The sequence below is a fragment of the Acromyrmex echinatior genome, chromosome 12, assembly GCF_024713525.1.
Source record: "Acromyrmex echinatior isolate Ae372 chromosome 12, ASM2471352v2, whole genome shotgun sequence".
Lineage (NCBI taxonomy): Eukaryota > Metazoa > Arthropoda > Insecta > Hymenoptera > Formicidae > Acromyrmex > Acromyrmex echinatior.
Genome location: NC_141863.1, coordinates 9,243,304 through 9,270,094, shown reverse-complemented (window position 1 = coordinate 9,270,094; position 26,791 = coordinate 9,243,304). Strand labels below are relative to the sequence as shown.

The window sequence follows — 26,791 nt, the reverse complement described above, 5'->3', positions numbered from 1 at the left end:
CTGAAGGCAGTAACGAGTGGTCGGTACGGTAGCTTAACGAGTGGCGCAGGCGGCTTTTCTTTAAAAATCGACATTCGAGACGAGCATTCTTGGATCGCTCGGCGCAACTGTGCACGGCTCTCGGGCTCTCTGGCTGATCTGGCTCCGAGGTGGCCGGTCACCGCGCCGACGCGACGCGACCGAGCGGTCGGAGCTGGTCGGAGCTGGTCGGAGCGGAGCGCGACTGTTGTGGCCGTGCCGTGGGGTCTGTGAGGACTGTGAGCACTGTGAGTAGTCGGTAGAGGTGAGTGAATCAGTCAGCCGCTGGATATCGTCCGAGTGCCGCTCCACTCTCGTGCACGCTTGGTGCACTTGCATGCTGAACGTGCTCGCGTGATGTCGATCCATCAACCGTAACAATTCAGCAACGATACATTCGAGGGAAACACATGCCCAAATTTTGGAAATTCATCGTCCTGACGACGAACACGCCGCGCCGGGTCAGCATTGATTCGCGTTTGAGAGACTCGCTCTACGTGATTAATTGAACGTAGACTCGGATAACTTGCCGAGATATTAAATCGATTTAATAGTAGCGAACTGATGATGATCGCGTTCGGGATGTTACCACGCGACGTACTGACTATCGCGATGATGACGACAGGTCTCGTCGTCGCTGTCACCAGCGGTGCACCTACAAATTCAGATGCAGAGGATTACGAGATGTTCGCTGACAAAGATGCGCAATCTACCGATAAAGGTAACGTAGATGGGTTGGCTGGGCACCTATCTCGATCCAAATAAATTGAAAATCTATGCACAAGCATTACATGCGCTAGTTGCACAGCTTTTCATTTACGCGACTTTTTTCGCCATTCTAAACAAATTACGTACCGCTCTTTCATGTCATTTCATATAACGTAACGCTATGTAACGATCGACTACTCGTTTTGTTCTTTTGCGAGAGATATTTTATGCGTCGGTCTCCCTTCGTTATTTTAATAATACGATACGGTTTATTACGATAATAATAATATAGCGCATTTTTAATATCTATTACGTTGCGATTGCTACTGTTGTTGATAAAAGCGCGATATAGGTAGTTGCATGTGGATGATCGCAGGAAACACGGCGCGTGCGTGCACGTGCTCGAATCGGCATGCTTGTTTTACTAATTCTTGTGAATTTAGTAAGAAAGAAGTGGCTATCGCATCAACTCGCGCAATTATTCATCTGAGATACTCTCGAGATAAAAGAAGCTGGAATCAAGAATATCTTTCGTAATATTCAACAAGCGACAACGCGCGAAATATTCGGCGTAATATATCCATAAGGATTTACAGACGCAAGATTAATTGTTTGTTGGTTCGTCAAAAGTCGTCCAAGATTTTTATCATTTCGACCGAAGGAAAAGCGAGGTTTGCTCGCGGAAAAAGTGAAATCCTACGCTTACGAAGTTCGTAAGCGCGGTGTATTATTATAAATATATGTTGCGAGGGGTGCAGGTCGCCTAAAAATACTCGGCGCCAAAGAGGAGATTTGTCGAAACAAGTTAGTTGCAAACAAACAAAGGCTATTACGCGACAGTGTAAACTATCTTGAAAGGGGGTCGGTTGTTCGTGGAAATGGAATGCTCGACGCGAGCGGCGAGTGGCGAGCAATGAAATCGTTTACTTACTCGAATCGAGCGCTACGTAAATGATTCATCGATCGATAGATTAACATCCGCATTTGAGAAAGGCACCTGCTATATGTAACTAATGTAACATCAAGGACCGCGAGCTTCTTTCAATTTTCTCCCTCTTAAATTGTCTTCAACTTTCTATCTGCTGATGAACCGCTTAAATTTAATAATTGTCAACTAGCAATACGCACGCGCATATAACGGTAAGTTGCGTAAATTAATCCATTAAGTACATACTGCTTGGATTATACATGATTTTCAAAATATAGACAAGGTTTCATGCTGTGCGAATGGAGTATTACAATGTTTATTGAATTTATATATTTTCAGAAAGGAATTATTAAAATACGATAAATTTGATGTTCTAAATTTGTTCACGCATCGATATGAACATGGAATGAATAATTTAAATATTTATGAAATACGGCAATTTTTAGAAGAGTATTTAATTTCTTTAGATTCCTCTCTAATTTCTTTACGTGCGACTTGGTCTCTCGTATTCGTATTTCTGCACGAGTGCGCAGTATCCGTAGAAATATACATTTTATATATACATATGTATAGTATACGTATAAGAGACAGCGCAGGATGCGAGCTAATGATTTAAAAATTTCGTTTTCGTCGTCGTTCGCACGATAGTGAGAAACTAGAAAGACGATAAAACTCATGACGGGCGCCAGCTAGGCGCGCGGATAGTGCATTATAGTACCTATATACATGCATATGATAAATATCGACACGCTTGTTGCACGCGTAGCGTGCACGTTGTTGCATCACGTCCCGGCGTCGTATTCTTATTTTTTCTTTCCTCGGATAATCCGAAAAAGTGAATCCTACAAGTGCATACTTGAACCTGGCGCTCACAGACGACGTTATGGGATTAGCTCTGTTTCATATCATAATACAATACGTATAAACAGTCCTATTGGATGGTGCTTCATCCCCAAAAGTCAAATGAAGTTGCATCGATGCATTGTTTCGGAGTTAGATTACATTTGTAATCGTAAAAAATCATTGCCCGAAAATTTTCACGCGAAATTTCCATTTTTTCACAAAATAACTTCTTTTAAAATACTATGCAAACAAAATTAGTTGGCTTGGGTACAAATTGTCAACTGAATTATAGGTTAAAAATGTCTAATTTTACGGATATGATAGTAGCAGAACGTTGGCGTCACTGAAAGTATTAGATTGCAGAAACTTTTCTAACAGCTTACGTATCTATTCTGTATAAATTTAGCCAATCGCACGTATTATTTATTTTTCTTAAATTAAAATAAAAATTTAATCCCACCCTTTTATTAGTCATCTTTTTTTAAGAAAGAAACGTACGCGTTTGGTTTAATAATGAATTTAATATGAATTTTTAAGTGTAATTATCAGTTTTACAAAGTTGCACTATTAATTGGTAGTGAAATAGTGACTCAACTACATTGAATAGTTTATACTTGGACTTGATGCCAATAAATTAGACAATTACATTTTTCTATTAGGTGTTGGAATTAATTCGTAGCGTTTTACAAGTGATGGGAAGTACTTTCATTAATGTATTTTTTAATGCTCATGTGAAATAAATAACATTCTTTCATTAAAAAACGCTACGAATTAATTCCAACACCTAATAGTTTAGACAAAATCTTTTTTCTAATAAAGCACTCTATATTATATGTAGTAATGTTAATAATCATTGAGGTAACTTTAAGGAATACATTAAAAACCTTTTCTCTAAAGTCGCTCAGCACGAGCAGTACGCGGCATTATCATCAGAGGGACTTGGCGGAGTTTCTCTTAAGAAGAAAACTATTCGGCTTACAATAAAAGACGCAGCCTTTTGGTTTTGAACTTGAGAGAGAAAAATAAATGTAAGAAATGCACACACAAATTTGTGACTTATATATCACTATATTTTCTTAGTTCATTTAATATAATGTTCTTATTAGAATAATATGTATATAGTTGACGTGCTGTTTCACTATAAATTTATAGTTATTGCAGGGAATGGAAAGTTACTTTTTAAAAGTAACAAGTTACAATTACTCGTTACCGAGTAAAAAAAGTAACAAGTTATAGTTACCGTTACTTGAGAAAGTAACTTTTCGTTACTTTTCCGTTATTTTTTAAAATCGACGACCACCAATCACAGCAGAGGGCTTTCTGGTCTCAAACTATAAGTGACCTGTTCAATCATATCCAATTGTGTGCAAAATAACGATAAAAGTAATTGTAAAATTCGTTACCATTACCAAAAAAATGTAACTTTGTTACCGTTACAGTTACCAAAGGAAAAAAATAACGCAGTTATTACCAAAAGTAAAGTTACCAAAAAAGTAACTTATAACTGTAACTTCGTTACAAATAACGAGTTACTTCCATTTTCTGAGTTATTGATACAACTTTTTTCTCCGAGTGCAGGCATCTTCGACAAAGTTGCAATTCTGGATATTGCGAGGTCGATAAATGTATTGGACGAATCACTCAGCTCGTTAAGTCGTTGATCATTTGGTAGAGTGTATACGAAATCAAGTGGCTAACAATAAGTCAAACTGTCATGTAGTCTTGTAGATTCCATAATCCGCACAAAGAGACTGCAGATGTAATATGTGTATTCCAACAAGATATCCTGCACATAACACAGTGATTGTTTTATCTTTGTTTAACATTGAGCAAACAACAAGGGTGTAATGATACTTTCTCTTATCTTTATTATCTAATTTATTACGCCAAGTCGTAAGCTTCGAAACAATGACAATCTATCTCTTATTTTCTTAGATTTCATAGATTTTAGAATGCGGGAGCAAATCCGTTTTCAGTTTTACACATGAAATTATACCTAAAAAGAAAAGACTCGCTGTACTGACACAAAAAAAATCAAGATATTATAATTACGTTACAATATAAAAAAATAAAAAAATGCAAAGGGGATGAATTCGAAGTTATCCTTTATAGATGATTGGTGAAAAATTTCGTTTAATCATAGTTTCGATCTGCACCGTTACTCATCATTACGTCGTCGCCGTCGCCGTCGCCGTCGGCGCCGCCACCGCCGCCGCCGCTGCCGTTGTCTTTCGAGTGGCGAGTGGCGCGACACGACGAAAAATGCGAGCTCATCGACGCCGCAACGACGAGCGACGAGAGCGGAGCGTATGCACGCATACGGCTGGTTGATCACTCACACACGCACGTACGTACTGTGCGTGCACATACGCTCCTCGTAAGTACCCATGGCTGCGCTGCGCTGCGACTACAGTTGGCACGCACGCACACAACCTCGACTCGGTGGCGCCTGTCGGCCACACGGATGTGCATGCGTGCGTGACGAGTTTGTAGTTTGTACCTCTTTGGCTATGTACGTCCCATACATAAATACTTGGCGCAGTCGTGTATACACATACATATACATACATATGTGGTGTCCCACGAAGCGATCGCTATGCCCGGATTCGTAACCCGGATGCGGTTTATCCCCTCCGTCTTCGCGGAATTTGCTCAAGAATGAGCGAAGAGAGGTCCGGAGATTACTTATTTTAAACGGTTCGATCATTTCTCCTTGCTTTCGATACGAGTTCAAATGCTTTTTTATCGCTACATTTGGCAAATATTACAGTGTGATATGCAGAATAAATGACGTTATGTTCGCTGCCGTAACGTCTCATACGCGTAACGCGTGTAAAAACGTACCGACATGTAATAATATATATCCAGATTTTTTTATCACGTATCACGTATGATACGTGTAAAATGCACTACAGGCCGAACAATAAACAACTTGTTCTTTTCACAAAACGAAACGCATGCACATCTATCTTCAGGGAAAGAGACCGGTTTGCACGCACGTTTATATACATGTATATATACATACATATATATATATACAGGATGTTCGTTAAGTATGTTGCCATACTCAACAGAGCGATTCTTTGGTTTATTTCAAGTAAAAAAATCCATATAAACATGTGTCCTAAACGGCTTAGTTTCCGAAATACAGATGAATGTTCACAAATGTTTGATGAAACAGTAAATTGCGTTAGAGATATCTTCCTGCATAAATATGCCTTTCTTCGTGTGAAAAGTCAAAGTCAAAGTCACAAAATCAAAAATAGACTCCTCTTAGATCACTAGACTTAAATCCTTTGGATTATTTCCTTTGAGGGTATCTGAATCATTGGTTTATACCACCCCAATTGAGAATGAGAATGATTTGAGGAATCGAATAGTTGCTTTATGCGAGGCAATACGTAACACATCTTGTATCTTTGAGCGTGTACGTCAATCTTTGAAAAGAAGACTCGATAGATGTATCAAGCAAGGTGAATATTTTCAACAATTCATCTAATTGTTTTATTTCATCAGAAGAATTGAAGCCTGTTTTTGTTTTTCTGTTTTTGACTAATTTTTGACTAGTTCAAGCTGTATTTCTTTCAAATAAACAGATTATTACTATACGTTTACATTTTTCTATTTCGGAAACTAAGCCGTTTAGGACACATATTTATATGGACTTTTTTACTTGAAATAGACCAAAGAATCGCTCTGTTGAATATGGCAACATACTTAACTAACACTCTGTATATATACACACATATATATATATATATATATATGTATATATATATATGTATATATAAAATATTCCGTGATGTATACCAAGTTGATCGACGTGAAATTGTACATTCCTACCATTAATTAAGTAATAACCTACTGTTTAATTAAGATGGTGGAATTACGACAGACATAAAGGCATGACTAAAAGTCACTGCGTGAAATATAATAAGCGCTTTCGCCTCGCCATTGCAAACCGCATCCAGATTGAGCAAAAATAATTCAACGAACGACACGTAAACTGATATAAAGTTAATGACTCGTTCGATGGCCGATGCAAATTTTCCGTGTAGAATGTTTTCGAATCTTATTCGATATCATGAGGAGTAATGATGCTATCGTTGAAAATTTCCTCAGACAATATACCATAAAAAAGATTTTTACATAAAATATCGATATAGAGACAAAATTAAATTCATCGTTAACAAAGAAATATTTTATTATTCTTCAATAATTATTATAACATGGGTAAAGATTTATTTTAAACATAAGAATATATAAACTTAAATTTATACATTTATACAAAAGATTAATCTTGCAATATTTAATTTGAGGAAAGAGAATCGGAATTATTGATTTTAATCTTAATATTGTTTTTTTTTATTCTGCATAAAGTTATAAAGATGAAGTATGTCACGAATATTTTTTATCTCCTTGTCTCGAAATCTTTCCTGAGAAAGAGAAAAAGTTATAGTTTTAATGATTGTTAAAAAACAACATAATTTATACATCTGATGATTGCTTTGCCGCAACTTAAATTTGCTTGTGTAGGTGAATAACAGGTGTTTCGACACGCTAATTCACGCGTTCCCAATCTCGCTCGTTCATTATACTTTACTACAATACTTAACATTTAGTGCTTCGTTTACAGCGGTATTATTTCAAATCATTGAATTCCACGGATAGAGAAGGTCTCCTTATTGCAAATCATTCGACTAATTACTATACAGGGTGATTTTAATATTTCGTCATCCATCATGAGCAGGTAGATTGAATCGAAAAGTCCTTTCGCAATAGTTAACAAGATATTAATTACTATTAGGTGTTGGAATTAATTCGTAGCGTTTTTTAATGAAAGAATGTTATTTATTTCACATGAGCATTAAAAAATACATTAATGAAAGTACTTCCCATCACTTGTAAAACGCTACGAATTAATTCCAACACCTAATATAAATTGCCAAATTGGTCTTGAATAATTTTTTACTCAAATACTATCAACTTTATAGAAAAGCTGCAAGAGATAAAAATCATTTATTTTCTTCTCATAAAGTTCTGAGAATTTTTTCAAAATTTTTTAATACCGTATTTTCTCGTGTTGGTAAAAATAAGAAAATACAGTACTAAAAAGTTGATAAACTTTTCTTTTTAGATGACCTAATATATTGTGTGTGTGTATATATATATATTTACAAATATATGTATAACATTGCATAAGAGTGCATATAACAATTTATCCCAATTTAGCATTCACAGCAACGCTCTCGGTCTTTCGCTTTTGTTATGTAAAAATTATACTTGGCGGGCGCGGCGCGGCGCATACGATCACGTATGTCGTATAATACGATCGTGTAAACGATCAAGCGTATACGCGCGATCGCGCTATAAATATAGCTCCTTACAAAACGTATTCCGTTTTGTAAATTTAAACTTGGAATTTCGTGCGGGATACGATATCACGTGTCTACCTACCAGCTATCGCCGCGCGTTTCTCAGTTACATTCGCATTGTCGATCGAACAAATTAATCTAGGAAAAATGATCAAATTAATATCGTATCTCGATCACATCTGTCTCGAAGACACTTAATCACAGACACGTGCGAGCTCATTCCCCATATAGCACAGAAAGATTATAGAAACATTGCAGAATGATTTCACTGAAACATTGTAATATTACATGGTGGTTGCGAAATGTTGCTGAATCATTGTTGCAAAATTCCAACAATGTTAAGATATCCGCTTTTTGTTATATTGCAACAAAACGTTTCAGCAATATTAATGTAATATATTTGAATAAATTTTTTACGACTCTAAAATAAAAACTATATCTATACATATATCTCATTAACTTTAATTTTTCTACAAATCGCTAGTCAAATTTCTAGTGATATGTGCTGTCTATAAAGCAATTTTTTTTTTATGATAAAACCATAAAATATTCCAATAAATATAGTATTAATTTTGAAGGATAAATTTATTTATAAGAATAAAGCATGTATGTGTGTGCCTGGAACACACAAATATTATCTACATTAATATAATAATACAGTTGCTTGGTAAGTTAATCGCAGTGATTCTTTTCAATTCGAAACCACTCCGAGTCAAATGAAATCAATTAAAAAATGACGGTATGAAATTTATCAAATCAAATTATCAAAAGTTCGAGCGCTGATTTATTCTTGCGTTCACATCAGGCATCATCAATACATCATCGATCACATGATTAATATTTCGATTAATAAATCATTTTCAGCAGTTTAATTATTTATCATCTTATCCGATAATGATGCATTGATTATATCCAAACTAGATGTTATACAATCTTTTGATTTCATATTTAAAATAAATATAAAACTTAGCTAATGAAATGGCCATTAAATAATATAAATTTTTTAAATAATATAAATTTAAATATAAAATGAATTATATTAATTATTATATCATAAAAACGGCTGTTAAACTAAAAGACTACTAGTTAAATTAAAGTACTACATAAATATTGTAAAAACTTATATTTTTATATTATTATTATTGTAACAATTAAAAAATTATTATACAATATTGCAATATTTATGGAATATTACAAGCATATTACTAACATTTTGCAGACATATTGTTAATTTACATTTCTGTAATATCTCTGCAATGTTTGCAATCTGTAATATTGCAACATTGCAGCAACATTGCTTCAATCTTCTGTGCTGTATGGGTCTTCTTCGTTTCGTCCACTTGGCGACGTCCTCTCTAAAACGCTTTAATAAATAATTCCGCGACAGAAAACTTGCGAAAAATGCGCAACGAGTAGTTATGATGCGTATATCATAACTACTCGACGCGACGTTTGGACGTTTGCTTTTCACTATCAATCACCGCGCGTGTGCGTTATATCCGTGGAATAAATTTGGAATAGATGGGCGCGTTATGTTAATAGCGCGGTTCGTATGCAGTGCAGCCCGTGCGTAATGTATGTATGTACGTATGGCATGCATGCAAGAATCGATGCGGAATGCATCGATGATCGAATCCAAATTCGCTTGGCGATCAACGAACTTACGACTGCGATCACAGAGAGCGCGAGCGAGCGAGCGAGCGAGCGAGCGAGCGAGCGAGAGAGAGAGAGAGAGAGAGAGAGAGAGAGAGAGAGAGAGAGAGAGAGAGAGAGAGCTACCTCACAATCAGCAGAACCTTATACTTGGAGAATGCAAATAGACTTATTTATTTCTCGTCGTTCAAATAGAATTATTCTTTATCGTTACTTTGAAATCGACGAACTCAAATAGGCCAGTATTTGCGCTTTCATAGATATCAATTCATTTGCATTTTCATGGAATTCATATTATTCGCCGTCACTCGTCGGACGGATGAGATATCTTTCTCGTATAATGTATGTACATACATACATACATACATTGAATCACGCCTCGCATCGGAATCACGTGCTACCACACTATAGGCACTGCTACCGCGGATAGCTAGCCAATAACGGCGCGACCGTTCTGGATCAATTAACGCGATTCCGAGCTTCCCTCTTCGCAGCACTTTTTGCGGACCGTCGACCGATGACGTGTTTGCATTGCTCGAGGCGAGCGAAAGTAATCGTGCGCGCCGGGTTTCTCTTCGCCGCGCCGGCGCCGAATGAATCTCGACTGTCGACAGTCCATCCCGGAATATTGTAAATAAGGAATGTCGGAGATTAATTATTTGGCGGAAATATACAATACATATACAAGTTAATTTAATAAAAGACCCTGTCCATGCGTTTGGTTTGATGCATTTTTCGGCAACCCGACGTGTCTCTTACGTCTTCTTGTACAAATATTTCGTATCGATGCAATATGTTTCTATAAATAAAATGCATCGTGCAATCTCTAGGAATCAATGTATAAACGATTCCAACGGCGGAAACGCGAGGCGTTTACAATTAAGTTGCATGTACAACTTTAACCTATCCAAAATTCATTTCTAATTTCCTATTCTTGTTGCTAATGAAATAAGCAAAATGGAGGGCTTATTAATGAGACTCTATCGACATTTTTTTGCTTTGTGCGATTTGCGAAATTGCAAGGAAATTGTATTTGTATTTGTATACGTACGTGATGCAAAGTATATATTAGGTGTTGGAATTAATTCGTAGCGTTTTACAAGTGATGGGAAGTACTTTCATTAATGTATTTTTTAATGCTCATGTGAAATAAATAACATTCTTTCATTAAAAACGCTACGAATTAATTCCAACACCTAATATATATATATATATCCTATTTAAGTTACACGTGCAGCAAACGTGTATATACAGGGTGCCTGGAAATAATCGCCAAATATTTCATGGGCAGGTAGAGAGGACTAAACTGAGTCGAAAAGTCCTCTATCATTTTGCAATTTTCGCAATAGTTAACAAGATATTAATTACTAAAAATTGCCAAATATTGGTCTTGAATAATTTTTTACTCAAATACTATCAACTTTACAGAAAAACTGCAAGAGACAAAAATCATTTATTTTTTTCTCATAAAGTTCTGAGAATTTTTTTCAGAATTTTTTAATACTGTTTTCTCATGTTGATAAAAAAAAAAAAGAAAATACAGTACTAAAAAGTTGATAAAAAATTCTGAAAAAATTCTTAGAACTTTATAAGAAGAAAATAAATGATTTTTGTCTCTTGCAGCTTTTTTATAAAGTTGATAGTATTTGAATAAAAAATTATTCAAGACCAATATTTGGCAATTTTTAGTAATTAATATCTTGTTAACTATTACGAAAATTGCAAACTGGTAGAGGACTTTTCGATTCAATTTAGTCCTCTCTATCTGCCCATGAAATATTTTATTAGCGATTATTTCCAGACAGCCTGTATATATATACATACATGTTTGCTGCACGTGTAACGTAAAATAGATACATATAAACGATGCATTATGTAGCAGAGGAGATAGCTCCGGTTTCATTGATAGCGTTTGATGGAGCGTGACCGAATGAGGAACGTGATACCGTTTAGTATCCGCTTGCGTGCACTCCCGAAGCTCGGGACTCGGGGCACGCGCACGCGGCTTCTCACATATACCTATTACCTGCCAGCTGATTCGAGATTCGAGATTCGAGAGTCGAGTGCCTGTTCGCCGAAGCCGCCCGCCAACGATACCAGATAATATGAGCCAACTTTGTCAACTTTGCCAACTTTGCCACTCTTACAATGTCATTATCGATGTAGGCTTTTATATTCGTAACTTGTCATTATTACTTCTACATATGAGATGAAACGAGACTCTGAAGAGTATATACTTCAAGGATATATGTAGGTACATATTATAGGTACCTCCAGAATACAAACAAGAATGGATTAAAATGGATTAAAATTTTTTTAATGCATACTTTAAATCCACGAAAATGGATTGAATGAATTGAAATGGATTGGATCCGAGTTGACACTAGTTTAATATTCGAAAAAAAAAACATTCATGTTTAAGGGTTACAAAGTTTATTCCTAAGACATTTATAATAATTATACTTGAAATTAATTATTTCAAATTGATATTAAAAAACACATCTTAGTGGGATTTGAACTTGGGACCTCTGGATTATGAATCTTCTATGTTATCCGCTACATTATTTTTTCAATTGGTAAATGTGTTATTCATTCTCGACTTCAATTACAACCAGATAAACCAGTGCACGAAATTATATAGATATGATAAAAATATCATTATTTAACAAATATAATAAAATATAATCAATTTACATTACTATGAGACAACATTGGGTAAGTGTGGATAATTAGGGGTTATATTTGTATTTTTTACTATTATAATTTATATTTATAATATTTTCTTTTACTCCTATTGTAAATCCCGCATTATAATGACTCAAATATTCAGTTATATCAAAACCAAAGAATTTTAAGATGCTTGTGACAAAATAAATAATAACTAAAATTATTATTGTATGTACATAATAAATATTAGTAACGATAATATTATAATATTATAATTTACAATCTTATAACATATATCCCATTAATTATCCCAATTAAATCCATTTCATTCATTTCTTTGTATTCTATTTATTCTAAAATTAGACAGATAATATTATCAAAAGTATATTATTTCGTAACTAAAATAACACAGAGTAAAATACAGTTTTGTGTTTTTGATAAGTCGACCTTCTGCGAGTAGATTTATCAAAGTTACGGCAACAGTACGTAGAGAAGAGTCGTACAAATACTACAAAAATATTTTGAAATTTCTGAAATATAAACCTTAACCTTTCAGAAGAGAAACATGCGTGACGATAGTAGTCCGAAATCCGAATTTCATAGACAACACGGATTGTAATCCGGATTGGTCTAGGGACGTTTAGAGTCATCAGATTGAGCACCGCTATTCAATCCGATTTAGAAATCTGATTACTTCACGTAAATATCCCTAATCTCGCTTGGCCGACGTCGCGCGCAGTGATCAGCGTAATATTCGGGCTGTGTTCGACTTGGTTTGCATGTGTTCACATCGATCATTCATTTTACTTCTAATCAAAGAGAAACAAAAAAACATAGCTCAATTATTTTTACGTTACAACTTTTTTTTAACTTAGTTGTTAGATTCAACTGAATTGAAAAATTGTATCTGCTATTTACAATTTTGAATTGAGCAGCATTCATAATACAAAATACTATAATATTATTTTTAGATTAAAAGGCATTGAGATGCTCTATGCAATTCCTGTAAATGAATAAAAATGCATTCAGGATTGAAAAAGCATAAACATTTGCTTTATGCAATTTCTATAAATAAATAAACTGCATTCAGGATTGAAAAGGATTCATTTTAACATTCATAAATTCCTATTTCTGTAAATCTGAATCCATTTTAATCTATTTCAATCCATTCTCGTTTGCTGAGCCCTCTAAAGTCGGCGCGGTGACGATTTCGACGATTGTCCTACTGCAATGTTGTCGCGTCTTCCCCAATTTTACAATACAAGACAGGAATCGCCTGACAACTGTCTGACAACTGTCTGTCGGTCTGACTGTCAGGTCTGACTTGGCACTTCCTTTTTTACATCGCGGATCCATGCGTGTTTGTTCTTGCGATAAATTATTGAACGCTTCGGTAACTCCGGGGTAGACTTTTTTCTCATTTGCCAATGTTTTGCATCACGAAACAAACCGTTAAAAGGAAGATTATTAATTTAAACTGACTGTACTAATACTCCGTACTCTTGTCATTTTTAGTCGGGATGAAAGAATTATGAAAAAAAAAGAAAAAAAACCGGAAACGTTGCTCGACGTGTATCGGCCGACGCGACGACTCGTTTCACGCCATTAATAGATTCAGTGGTTCAGTTCAAGGTTCGCCAGCTGGTTAATTTTGACGAGGGAGTTGATTCTCGCGCTAATTGCGCACGCAAATGTGCGGGAACAAAGATTCAAAGGAAAACGTAATTCCGTTAAAGAGACGTTACATTATAGCGCTCGCGCGCGCACGCGATGACAATTATAATATAATAAAGAAAAAAATTAAATATCATCGTATCACGATACGCGTGATAAAATGTTAATCACGAAATATGATTGATTGATTGAGTAGGCTTGCCACTGAATCACTTATTCGCACTTTACTCACTATTTTCAAAAAGGCTCACTTTTGTTCACTTTTGCTCACTTTTTCGGTAAAAAAAAATTCACTATTCTCACTTTTTTCCGATAAAATTGTATTATTTCTGTGTTTGCTATAATTTCTGTCTAATAAGTGATACATTTTTTTTAAATTTTTGCTGCGTATTTCCATTCCTTTTCTGTGAGTAAATTTGAATCATTTGAATCTCCTGTTATATAGGATGGTGGGATTCTTTTATTTCATTACTGATTATTTAAGGAAGCATTTTCATTTAAGCATTTCATTATAATTTAATTATTTCAATTTCCATTAAACCAATTTATTGAGCATTAGTGAACATGGGTTGGAGAAAAAATTCTGTGAAATTTTGTTAGCTCAAAATTATATACAGAATATATTTATTGCGAAATTTTCGACTATCTGACCGACGAAAAGCTTAAAATTTTTTTTCGAGTTTATTTTTGAAAAATGTTTCTACGTTATCAAGTTACACGCGGATTAAATAAAAGAACATTCTGATTTTTATTGTTCATAACTTCATTAAAAATCATCGTATCGTAATTAATAAAACAGATTCTTAAAGCTGAAACTTTGTTCTATCGAATAATATCATGCTAATTTTTTAAATGTAAAATGTATAGAAATTTGAGTTATAAAAATGTGATATTACTATTGTTATGATCATTGCGCAATTATAAGGACAATAATATCATATTTTTAGCTCAAATTCTATTTTTTTAAATTGGCAATTATACCAATAACGTTATACAAGCAACGTTTCAGCTTTAAGAATCTCATTTTTTTTAATTGCAGTATATTTTTAAGGGAGTTACGATGAGCAATCAAAGTTAGAATGCTCTTTTTTACTTAACTCGTGAATAATTCATGAATTAAAAATCATAGAAACATTTTTTAAATATGATTTTGTAAGGAAAACTCCAAATTTTTACGATATAGATGGTCAAAAATTTTCACAAATTTTTTTTATTTTTGCCATGTGACAGACCCATATAGTGAGAAAAAAAATTACACTTTTTTTCAGTTCATAGTTTCCTATGAAAATTACAAAACTTTAAAATCTTTGTTTTAAATTTAAATTTTGTCCATTTTTAACGACGATAAAAGTATTGTATATATATAATTTTGAGCTAACAAAATACCGCAGAATTTTTTCTTCAACTCAATATTAAAGGAAAATCATAAAGTTTATTTATAAAGTTTATTTAACATGTGTGTATATATACATATTTAAATGTAATTTTATTGATTATGAAAGACTTAAACTTACAAAATCTTGATAAACTAGATATATTAAAATATTAAATAATGATGTATTTAATTTGAAACTCCAGACAGTTGTTTCATTCTCAAGTTGTTGTTTCTGAATTTAAATGCTATTGTTAGTCGAAAATTTGTCATCTTCTCTGTCGAATATGTTGAAACGTGTATTCTTAATGGTACCGTTTTAAAAATTCAAAAATACTTTAGATTTAATATCAAATATTAAATAATAAAAGTATCACAGGATAATATATTCAAAATAATGAAGTGCTAATTCTTAGATACCATTCTATACAATTTTAATCAAATCTAAAACAAACTAGGTTGTTACTCAACATTTAAAAAAAATTACTTTTCTCTCACTATTTCGAATACAAAACTCACTATTCTCATTTTTTTGGAAGCACTGAGCCGGCGCCGGCGGCAAGCCAGTTGATTGAGGTGACTAGAGAATAATTGTTACGCGTGAGACAATTGAAATAATTGATCCGATCTCTTAATGCATGTATAGATAATATTCTGTATAGATAATAAAGAAATATTTCGTGGACGCGAATCTATCGCTAATGTGTCGGTAGAATCGGAATGGAAACTATCTTCGACATTCCTCGAGTGCTCGAGTCGCGACGCGAGTTAAAATTTCAAGTTTAATTAACTGGAATCTAGAGGTAATGACGGGCGCTTTCGGCGAGCGATAATCAAAGATGGTCGCAGGTTGCCTCCGCAAAAAACATGAAAATTATCATAAAGGGCCTCGCGTTTCTCGAGAAGGAACGAACGCGTGTAATTTGGAGCAATTTGGCAATTGCATATAATTGATGAGGATGCCTTTTACTTGCCGATAGGGCCGCTCGCGTCGCGTCCGCATATCCGAGTTAAGTAGGGCTAATCACCGGGTTGCCGAGGCTCGGGAACATCAAGAGTCTGTCTTGTAGCGCCGAAACAAACGCCGGGATCGTGCAGTATACCTATATAGGTATACATATATTCGAGACCTTAGAAACACGTACCTGCCCCCTCTCCCTCCCCCACCCCTCCAATGGAATGGCAGGGCCCCCGGAGTGAGGCCCTCCGCCTACTTCCCAGAACAAGGATCCCGGCTCTCCATTGTTCTTGCTAATTGCCACCCCACCGCCCGTAACCATTCGCTCTCGATGTGGTGCGGCCGCTTTCCGAATCGTTTCGAATCCAGCTCCCTTCCTCATATAATGATCGAATAGAGCCCGGCTCTCGGTAGTTACAAGTCTCAACGCAAATACCACCTTCGATACTGTATACCTTTGTGAAACGAAAATTAGCCGAGCGAACAGGATCATCCCCTCATCTCTTCGTCCCCTTGTTCGCTTGTCCTAAAGGAAGGTTCGTTTCATCGCATAACGAAACTATTTTAGTTGTTTCCCTTTCAAACGGATACATTTTAGGCGATTACTCTCGAGATAATCTCCGTACAGGTATTTATTTATACGTATTACTGTGGTGACGACAAAAGCATTCTTCTATAGTTAATTTATATGTATTGGGAGGATTATGCTTTAGACAACTTTTGCTCCAGCTTTAAGGTGACAGCTGACGATATATTAGTTTCACCAATGCTTCAGGTAATGAATTCAGGAAGGAAACCACTCGACTCCCTCCGGTCCAAGTGATTCGTTTTCCTTTCAAATAATTAATATTCTGAAATTGTTCTAAAACCTCGATAAAAAAGTATCAAATGAATCGTACGATAGATTTTAGGCGAAAGTCAAGTTTCTCACGAATCGCTATGGGCGCGCGAGCTTCTTGCAGACGAAGAGGAAGGTTCCTGCAGACCGGTCCTCTTCGGCCTCTTCATCATCAGCGCTCTTTCGACTTTCAGCCACTCCTTTCGCAAATCTTTCCACGATGATGAACTGACCGCCCCTTTTTTCTTTTTGCACAACTTCACGGGTTCGTACCAGCTCTTCCGCTCCTAAATATACGAACAGGTGTCTCGCCGCTATGCTATATCCATATAGCACAGAAGATTAAAGCAATATTGCTGCAATGTTGCAATATTGCAGATTGCAGAGATATTATAGAAATGTAAATTAACAATATGCCTGTAAAATGTCAATATAATATACCTGTAATATTCCAGAAACATTGCAAAACTGTAATTCTTTAATTGTTACAATAACAATAACATAAAAATAATTTTTTACAATATTTATGTACGAGTAGTACAGTCTTTTCGTTTAACACCCGTTTTATGATATAATAATTAATATAATCCATTTTTATATTTAAACAAAAAATTTATTGATCTATTATTTGACGGCCATTTTATTAGCTAAGTTTTAAATTTATTTTAAAGATGAAATTAAAAGATTGTATTATATCGAGTTTGGATATAATCAACGCATCATTATTGGATAAGACGATAAGCAATTAAGCTGCTGAAAATGATTTATCGAAATATTAATTATGTGAACGCAGGAATAAACCAGCGCCCGAACTTTATTGATTCATACCGTCATTTTTTAATCGATTTCTATTGACTCGGAGTGACTTCGAATTAAAAAGAATCACTACGATTAACTTAATCCATGATTAACTTACCAAGTAACTGTTATTATGTTAATGTGGATAATATTTGTAGTTCGTTCGGGTGCACACATACATGTTTTAATTATCCTTGTAAATCAATATATCCTTCAGAATGAATACGTATTTATTGGAATCTTTTATGGTTTTATCATAAAAAATTGCTTTTGAAAAGCACATATTACTAGAAATGCGATTTGTAGAAAAATTACAATTAATGAAATATATGTACAGAAAATAGTTTCCATTTTAGAGTCTTTGTAAAAAATTTATTCAAATAAATTTCATTGCAATGTTCCTGGAACGTTTCATTAATATAACAATATAACAAAGCAATATAACAAAAAGTGGATATCTTAACATTGTTGGAATCTTGCAGCAATGATTCAGCAATGTTTCGCAATCATCATGCGAATATCACCAATATTGCAATGTTTCAATGAAATCATTCTGCAATGCTTCTGCAATCTTTCTGTGCTGTATGGATATATTGATAATCCGATCTTTTTAATCGTGATGAAATAACTTGAAAATCTATTTGCTACAGCATTTAACTTGGCTCTCTTTAATTCTTTCGTTATTCTTGCGAAACAAAGACGCGATTTGTTTTCGCTCTCACGCTAATTACCGTTACGCAGCTCGGTAGCGCTAATTTATAGAAAAGTGCCTTTGCTAATGCATTTGGTTCATTACAGAGAATTTGCAATGCTCTTACGCAAGGTAACGTTGCGCAATGTTCTCGTGAGTTACACTTATATTTGAAGAGACTCGTTAGCTTGATCGTTGCGCGCGGCACTGACATGTACATACATATCTACGCTTTAGATACCTATACATCCTACATATCGCGTACATATATAGGTCGTCACTCTTCTAATTGTAATATGTACAATATATGTATACAAATGATGAAATTTACATAATACAGTTGTGGTTTCTCTTCGTGCGAAGGCTTCGAATATATCGTGACACTTTAAATTGTTTTATCTTCCGTTATAGATTTGAATACGCGTGACAGACATTATTGAGTTATACTTGTACTTGTCGATATTTTTCGAGAGAAATACGTTATCTCACAGCAATTGGCATAATGACGAGTAGTGAAAAGCAAAGGGGGAGGAGGGAAATTTTTTCGTAAAACTATTAACTCTACGCGTAATGTACTCCATTTGTCGAGTGGAAATTAAATTGTAACGTCGCATTACAAATGTATGTATATCCCATACAGCACAGAAAGATTGTAGAAACATTGTAGAATGATTTCACTGAAACATTACAATATGGTAGTTGTGAAGTGTTGCTGAATTATTGTTGCAAAATTCCAACAATGTTAAAATGTGCTTTTTGTTATATTGCAACAAAACATTCCAGCAATATATATTACATGTAATGTATTTGGATAAAGTTTTTACGAAGACTCTAAAATGAGAACTATTTCTATACATATATCTCACTAATTTTAATTTTTCTACAAATCGCATTTCTAGTGATATGTGCTTTCCAAAAGCAATTTTTTATGATAAAACTATAAAAGATTCCAATAAATATAGTATTAATTCTGAAGGATAAATTTATTCGTAGGATAAAGCATGTATGTGTGTGCCAAGAACCAACCACAAATATTATCCACATTAATATAATAATCGCTTGATAAGTTAATTATGGATTAAGTTAATCGCAGTGATTCTTTTTAATTCGGAACCACTCCGAATCAATTGAAATCGATTAAAAAATGACGGTATAAAATTTATCAATAAAGCACTGTTTGTGGAATATTACAAGCATATTACTGACGCTTTGCAGGCATATTGTTAATTTACATTTCTGTAATATCTCTGCAATGTTACATTGCAATCTGCAATATTGCTTCAATCTTCTGTGTTGTATGGGATCGAACAAAATCAACGAAATATTCACGTCAAAGTCTCGCCGGTGGGATCCAATACTCGAAGAACACTTTAATATCGAAGGAACCGGGGAGAGGGGGGGGGGGAGAAAAAAGCAGACGCGAAGGAAGAGATCGTATAACTCGGCCACGTCGTATCGATGCTGGGCTCTGAACCGAGTCAGGGAATAATTAATATACCATAGACGCATAACGAACGACTCTGCGATGCAGTCTGTTTGTTTTCGGATGGCTCTTCGCCTTTTCCCTGGCCTCAGGGGCTTGTCGGTCGTATCTCTCTTCAGTCGGGCTCCTCGACCTCCCGCTGCTTCCCCCTAGTTCCTTTTTTTCCTTTTTATTTTAAACGCGCATATGGGACTGTACATACGTACCCCTCGACGCGCGACGGCGACGGCCTCTTTGAATTTTTCCTTTTGGAAAGCTACCGTTCTTTATTTCGATTCACAATCGCACATTTTAAAAAATACATATTTCAAGTCATATTACACGCTAAATTCAAACGTACATCTGTAGAAAGAATTTTAGCAAAGTGATTCGCTCGAAAAAGAAATATTCCATATTCTTTTTTACTTTGATAAAATAACTTGATAAAGCGAAGCAAAAAGCGAACAAGAAATCTTACAAGGCATAGAAATATTTCCAGCTATTCGACGTGTAAAATTGAAATTTAACATCCTTGTAACTTTTCACGTCACGAGTTATGTAGTAATTTCCCAATTTGCGACACGTATTCAATGGTATCCAATCGTTGCGGTGGAACGCGATGAAATTATCAAGTGGCCCTGTCTTCTTTCTCTCATGCGTGCATGGTATTTGATCAACAGAATTGCATCGAAAGATAAGAAAAAGAGAGAAAGGAGAGACACACGCGTGCACACAACGGAGCAGCGCCGCATGCCTTTCTCTCTCCCTCCATATATCCTCTCCACTTTAATCTTTCTTTTGTGACTCGGCTGTTTTAGCGTTTTTTAGTCCCCGATGAGCTGGACCCCGACTGCGAATGGAGAGAGGGGTCGACAGTTCGCAAGGCTCGCTCGCAAAGAAAGAGCGAGCGAGAGAGAAACGGAGACGGGCAAGGCATCGCTGCGGGCTTATTAGCAAGAAACCGGTGGAGAAAGACGAGGTCGCAAGCGGAACCCGATTTAAGATGGTAGATGGTAGATCGGGGGTTGCGGCAAGCCGCGGGCAAACGACGTCGAGCATGCTCGCGGATAAAGATGGCTTTGCAATATATCGCAATAAATGTCCCTCTCTCCCTCCCTCCCTTCCACTCCGTTCCGCTCCTCTCTTTTTCTCTTCATTTATTTCGTATGGTCCTCATTAACGCACAGTCACAGTCCAGCACAGTCAGAGGCTCAGAGGTCGCGGAGTCGTCGGGGAAGCCACCCTTGTTACGCATATTTATATGCCGCGTCGAGCATATATCTAAATATACGTTTCGATGCGGAACTCTCTCTCTCTCTCTCTCTCTCTCTCTCTCTCTCTCTCTCTCTCGATATTCTTGACCTTAACACAATTAACAAAGTTAATTTGTTAATTAATGCGATGTTTAAAGAAGATTCAATTCAACATATAATTTTTTCAAACCATTTTACAAGATTGATATTTTTCGTTGCAGGTTCCTCTAATGCAGGAGAAGTAAGATGCTATTGCAATCAACCAGAATGCGTTCCTCAAGGATACATGTGTCGCGGTAGGAGTTGCTTTACAAAATTACCATCGTACGTAAATGCATCACTTTCGAGAGCGGAGCATACTGCTCACAGCGGTTGTCTCGATGAAAATTTGATAAATCGTCAGTGCCCCGCAGGATTTCTCTGCTGTGATCAAGATCTCTGTAATCATGTGGACAGCCCCGCGATGAGAAACAGACTCAACAAGACTCTACGAGGTTCGAGACGAACGAGGCCTTTTCTTCCTTTCATCTCGCATGCTATTAGGCTATTACATTTTCAACATTTTCCATTTCACTTGTCACATTCTGTCATGTTGATTATCGTAATATCTATATACATCTGATGTTTAGGGCAATAAGTATATATATTGTCATGTGTGAATTAGAATGCTCCTTCAATTTTTTATAAAACATAAACCGAATTAAATTTCTTTTTTTAACACAAATATCTCTCCTTCTAAACTTTCAAAAAACCTATTCGTGTTCCTTTAACTTGTTTATTACTTGTTGATAATATCATTGCAGTATTAATCGATGCTCAACGACCGTACTTGGCTCCATTGCATCCAAATAATCGCGGAAATCAGGTGATTGACGGATGGTTCCCAACAGCAACGATCATCGTGGCTATCTGTGGATTCATCGTCCTGTTAATGATCGCCAGCCTAGCTGTCAGATGGCTCCAGCCTGTGCCGGCACAAAACGCAAATAAATTCGTGCCACATCGAACATCTAATAACGGGCCACCTTTACTTGGACCGCCGAAAGTGCCTTTGGTTTAAGAAATTTCATGACAAAGTTTCCCAATAAAAGGTGTTCTAAGTAATAGTTTAATTAATAGAGCTGGCTGCGCTAGTTTTGATACATGACTTGCAAAACCGGAGTTGTGCCATACACATACATTTGTGTAGCAAAGTATTTGTATACCGAATACTTGTACGTTAATATTAATTGAGGATAATTAAGTATATATAAGATTTCTTTACGATGGATGATATTATTCCAATTTAATTTCGTTTCAACTTTGTGGATTTTTTACAACATGTATATGAGAAACATAGCCTGTGTGTGTGTATGTGTGTGCGTATGCAAGTTTGCAAGATTCCACAGAGTCATGTACCAAATAAATGGCTGTTTAGAAAGCTAGCGGGCCGTTGAAGGCTCCACTTGGCTGTGAATTCTACGAAGAAAGCAACTACTGTAAATTATATCTCATAATGATAATGTATTACTCGTTGCATTTCCTCGAAACGTCGACATGGCACGCATGTCGACATCGCGAGATCAAAGAGTGAGAATGGATCAAAATTTTTCGATCCTTTAAACATGACGTTACGATGACATAAAGTATATGATATGTTTCTATGTCATTATAAGATTGTAAATATAGAACATGTATTTTTTATCATCTTGAATGATACATTAAATTTGATGATATTATCGAGTTACAATGATGATGCGAGAACGTTTTTTAACGTTGTAATTATTGAACTCTGTTCCCTAAAAATACTAGTACGTAATGTTAATTCACGAATAGTACACGCCAATAAAAAGTGAGGGAAGATTATATATTTCGTAATAATCTATAAGAAAATTCAATAGAAAGTAAATTTATGTAAGCGACATAAAATTTTTCGTTCAAGTCGCCGTTGAGACTTGAATCACAGCCAATTTGTGAATTGTACCTTTTCTTCATATAATATTTTTTAAGCGTATTTCATATAAACACTGTATTGTGATAGTACGATATAATAATGACTAAATAAATACGTACAGGCCTGCCTAGACTTTATTTTATACTTGTGTTATGTTACTTGTGAGGAATGAAAAAAAAAAGTAAAGTATATTTTAATTGTCTTTTCATTGCATCTTGTCTGTATTTATTTGTTGCTTTTCGTCGATAACATACACATACCATATTGGTATCCGGTATATAGGGAGGATACGTCATTACTCTATAAAATAGGTTTTCATATGATTTGTTCAGCTCAAAAAAATGATTTCGTGCTGTATTGAAATTTCAATCATAAAACGCACGTAAATGTTTTGGCATCACAGTTTAAAAACCGTTCAATTCCATTATACATATACATATATATGTATATAACATGTATATATACAATATATATATATATATGTGTATGTGTAGATATACATATGTATATAACATGTAATGTATATACATATGTATATAATTATACCATTCATAACAAGTCCACTTCTTTAAGATGCAACTTCTCATTCGTTACATGAGTCCCTGCTCGTTCATCCTCTTTACTTTGTCGTCTCGAAAGAAAGCGCATTCCTTTATAAAAATACTGTTCAAGGTATTATATTGTATGTTCTATTCCATATCTGCTTTCTTCGGCCAAAAAAGAAATTTTTCTTTTCTTTAAAAGAAACTGTGCTTATCTTCTCAATTGAAGGTCAAGCATTACATATCATCTATGTAATGTATGTACATGCACGTAATGTAGGAATATTGAGATTTAGCTTAGTGATGTTCTTTTTGTTCAGTCATAACCCTTATAATGGGTTTTTTTGCAATTAATACAATTATGTAATATGTTTAAGAAAGTATCTCTCCAAACGATTTGACATAGGCCTCGTGAAGTTTGTTGATGAAATCCGGATCGCTTTTCAACAAATAATTGAATGCTTGTAAAAGTTGATTCCTCGTTAGTGGCTCTAACGGTCGGTTTAAGGATTCAGGTGGGCTAGGAGCAGCAAACATCACAGGTGGTATCAATGCTGGTGCCGAGCCTCTTCCTGACAATGTAGACGCTGCCGGGATAATATCGTCTGACGACTAAATCAGGATACAGAAAGAAAAAAAGAAAGAAAGCAATGACTTTCGAATATACACAAAAGTGCTTAATAAACACAAAAGATAAAATTTTAATTTTCTTACCGTACTTCCGGAAGCATGAGCGAATAATGACGCAAGTGGATTAACATTGTTGGTATTAGTAATATTGGAAACTTGATGATTTCTTAAAGTAGAAGACGTTACGTTGGTTGGCGACTGTATCCTGAGGAATCCAGTCGACGCATTTGAATCGTTAACATTTTGAGTAACAGGTAGCGGTGGCAAATCTTGGGAAATCGGTGCTGATGTGGATATTATCGATTCTTGTTGTAAAGTCGCTTTACTTCGTTTTTTAGACTTGTTTGTGGATGGAATTGTTGTCGGTTGTGACTGATGAGATGGTTGTGGTGTCACAGATCTCTGCTGTTTCTCAATATGTTCTAAAGTATGTGCTGCCGGATGAGACATTAAACGTGCAAGTAAAGGTTTACTTTCGACCACAACTGTATTTCCTGCAGTAGGTTGGTCGCCTGCTTTGAAATGCCCAGTATTCACCTGGTCAACACAAGTGATATAAGAGATAGAGAAATAATATACTTCAAATAGAGCAGCAAAGAGATACAACGCTAACCTTGGCTTTAGCAAAGAAATCCATTACACTTTGGGAAGTGACGTCAGGTCCTAAGGGAACAGCTAGAGGTCCAGAAATATTGTCGGTCATGGGTGTAACCGATGGAGACTTTGATCCTATTATCGTGTTACCGCTATCGCCCTCGCCTCCTCCGCCGCTACCTCTGCTCGTGTTAAAATCCTCTTGTGCCTTGCTAAGCATACTGAATATATCCACGTTATTTACGTTGGGTCCAGAGGTCTTTTTAGCCTTCAGTAATGGTTTGTTAGTGATTTTACGATTTTCTTCACATTCTTTCAAAAGTTTATTTAACATATTTGCGATGCGTACACATTCCTCTTTTTCATAAAACCAAATACCATAGATGTTGCATCTAGAATTTCTATAGAGCAGAAATGGTTCCTGCAGTTGTAAATCTAAACCTGGAGCAACTGGTTCCACTAGATTGTTTGTATTCAATCTGTAACAAATATGTATATGTCGTTTCTATATGACATTTTTAGTATTATTAATATAAGATGGATGTACAAAAGATACTAAACTTGGATAAAAATAATTTACAAATCTCTCGAGTAAACCACTGGCGATGCAAAGTAAAACGTCACACGTTATATTTTTTTAGCTGGTAGATATATAACACCTCGGTATGTACTACCTGTTCATTATGAGAATACTGTTGTATGGCTCGCCATTCCTCGAGTACAAGAACAGAGCACCCTCGATGTCGGTTTTTTCCCATTCATTTTCATCCGCGTTAAATGTATACAGAGCAACGTGGGTCGCAGTTTCCAAAATATCCTTCACGTAGGGGTCAACTCGTTTCAAAGCAGCCACGTTCATTCTCAGCTCGGTTCGATCCGTCATGCTTACAATATTGGTGACGACTATGATGATGATGTTGATGATGATGATAATGATGATTATAATGATGATGATGATGATGACAATAATGATTATGTCGATGATGATAATGATGATGATGATGGATGATGATGATGATGATGATGATGATGATGATTGAAATCAGACGATACGTGAGATTCGACAATTATGAGCAGCTTAGCGTTAGTACAATGATTTCTCTATCTTTTCTCCACCGGCTAATCAACAATGACACACGCAGAGAGAGAGAGAGACAGAGAGAAAGAGAGAGAAAGAGAAAGAGAGAGAGAAAACCGTATTTTCAAATAATCCAAGCAGCTGCTCTCACAATAAACGACACACTAGTTTCTAGGCTGTCGTCATAAGATACTAGGGCTATGTTCCAAAATTTGCTGCCAGTGCTGAAAATGTACAGTATACGTAACGTAAACTGTAGATTTTCAGCGCAGGCAGTGAATTTTGGAGCATAGCTAGATAGCAGACGCTTGCAGCATACTGCAACAGCACAAAAAGAGTTGGCATACAAAAAACTTCAGGCAGTAAAGCGGGAAACACAGACTTTTGCATAACGCATAATACGTAGGACATAAGAACTCTAATAAGAGTTCTTTATTTTATGGAAAAGAAGAAAACGAAGGATTTTGATTGATACATTTTCTTATGCATTACGTGTTATGCGTTAAACCGGTTCTATATTAGTTGCAAGCTGATTACAAGTTTGTTGCGACAACCAATATGAAGCGTTGATTTCAAAATACAAGCTTCATATTGGCTGCCGCAACGACCTTGCGATCGGCTTGCAACTAATGTAGAACCGCCTTTATGCAAGAATCTGTGCTTCCCGCTTATGGTTCTTGCACACCAACGCGATGCAAGAAACTTCTGAAAGTTTCTGCAGAGTTCAACTTGTATATTTAATTTCATTACAAATGTGAAAGTCAGGGGATTGATTC

General features: G+C 35.5%; 2 protein-coding genes and 1 long non-coding RNA gene across 4 annotated transcripts; 1 reads left to right on the top strand and 2 right to left on the bottom strand.

Annotated features, from left to right (window-relative positions):
• The first annotated feature begins 211 nt into the window (after positions 1-211).
• LOC105143217 (BMP and activin membrane-bound inhibitor homolog) lies at positions 212-23,384 on the top strand. Its single transcript, XM_011051365.2, has 3 exons — positions 212-739; positions 21,460-21,732; positions 22,042-23,384. Exons 1-3 carry the CDS (start codon positions 583-585, stop codon positions 22,296-22,298), a joined length of 687 nt encoding a protein of 228 aa, XP_011049667.1. The 5' UTR covers positions 212-582; the 3' UTR covers positions 22,299-23,384.
• On the bottom strand, positions 3,546-4,887 carry LOC147907819 (uncharacterized). Its single transcript, XR_015546845.1, has 2 exons — positions 4,654-4,887; positions 3,546-4,493 (listed from the first exon to the last, which is right to left on the bottom strand). It is a non-coding gene; the product is annotated as an uncharacterized LOC147907819 (long non-coding RNA).
• Positions 23,363-26,286, bottom strand: DCP1 (decapping mRNA 1). Of its 2 annotated transcripts, XM_011051363.2 has the most exons (5): positions 25,612-25,836; positions 25,499-25,536; positions 24,957-25,416; positions 24,428-24,880; positions 23,363-24,325 (listed from the first exon to the last, which is right to left on the bottom strand). In XM_011051363.2, exons 1-5 carry the CDS (start codon positions 25,693-25,695, stop codon positions 24,086-24,088), a joined length of 1,275 nt encoding a protein of 424 aa, XP_011049665.1. In that variant the 5' UTR covers positions 25,696-25,836; the 3' UTR covers positions 23,363-24,085. The 2 variants fall into 2 exon arrangements, with proteins under 2 accessions (XP_011049665.1, XP_011049664.1); XM_011051362.2 differs by lacking the exon at positions 25,499-25,536 and having other exon boundaries at positions 25,612-26,286.
• Between the last annotated feature and the right edge of the window lie 505 nt (positions 26,287-26,791).

Coding starts and splice junctions, on each gene's coding strand:
- DCP1 (XM_011051362.2), bottom strand. CDS start 25,820: ATGACGGATCGAACCGAGCTGAGAATGAACGTGGCTGCTTTGAAACGA. Junction 24,881..24,956: donor ATTTCTTTGCTAAAGCCAAG/GTTAGCGTTGTA, acceptor TGTGTTGACCAG/GTGAATACTGGGCATTTCAA. Junction 24,326..24,427: donor CTCATGCTTCCGGAAGTACG/GTAAGAAAATTA, acceptor ATCCTGATTTAG/TCGTCAGACGATATTATCCC.
- LOC105143217 (XM_011051365.2), top strand. CDS start 583: ATGATGATCGCGTTCGGGATGTTACCACGCGACGTACTGACTATCGCG. Junction 740..21,459: donor TGCGCAATCTACCGATAAAG/GTAACGTAGATG, acceptor TTTTCGTTGCAG/GTTCCTCTAATGCAGGAGAA. Junction 21,733..22,041: donor ACTCAACAAGACTCTACGAG/GTTCGAGACGAA, acceptor ATATCATTGCAG/TATTAATCGATGCTCAACGA.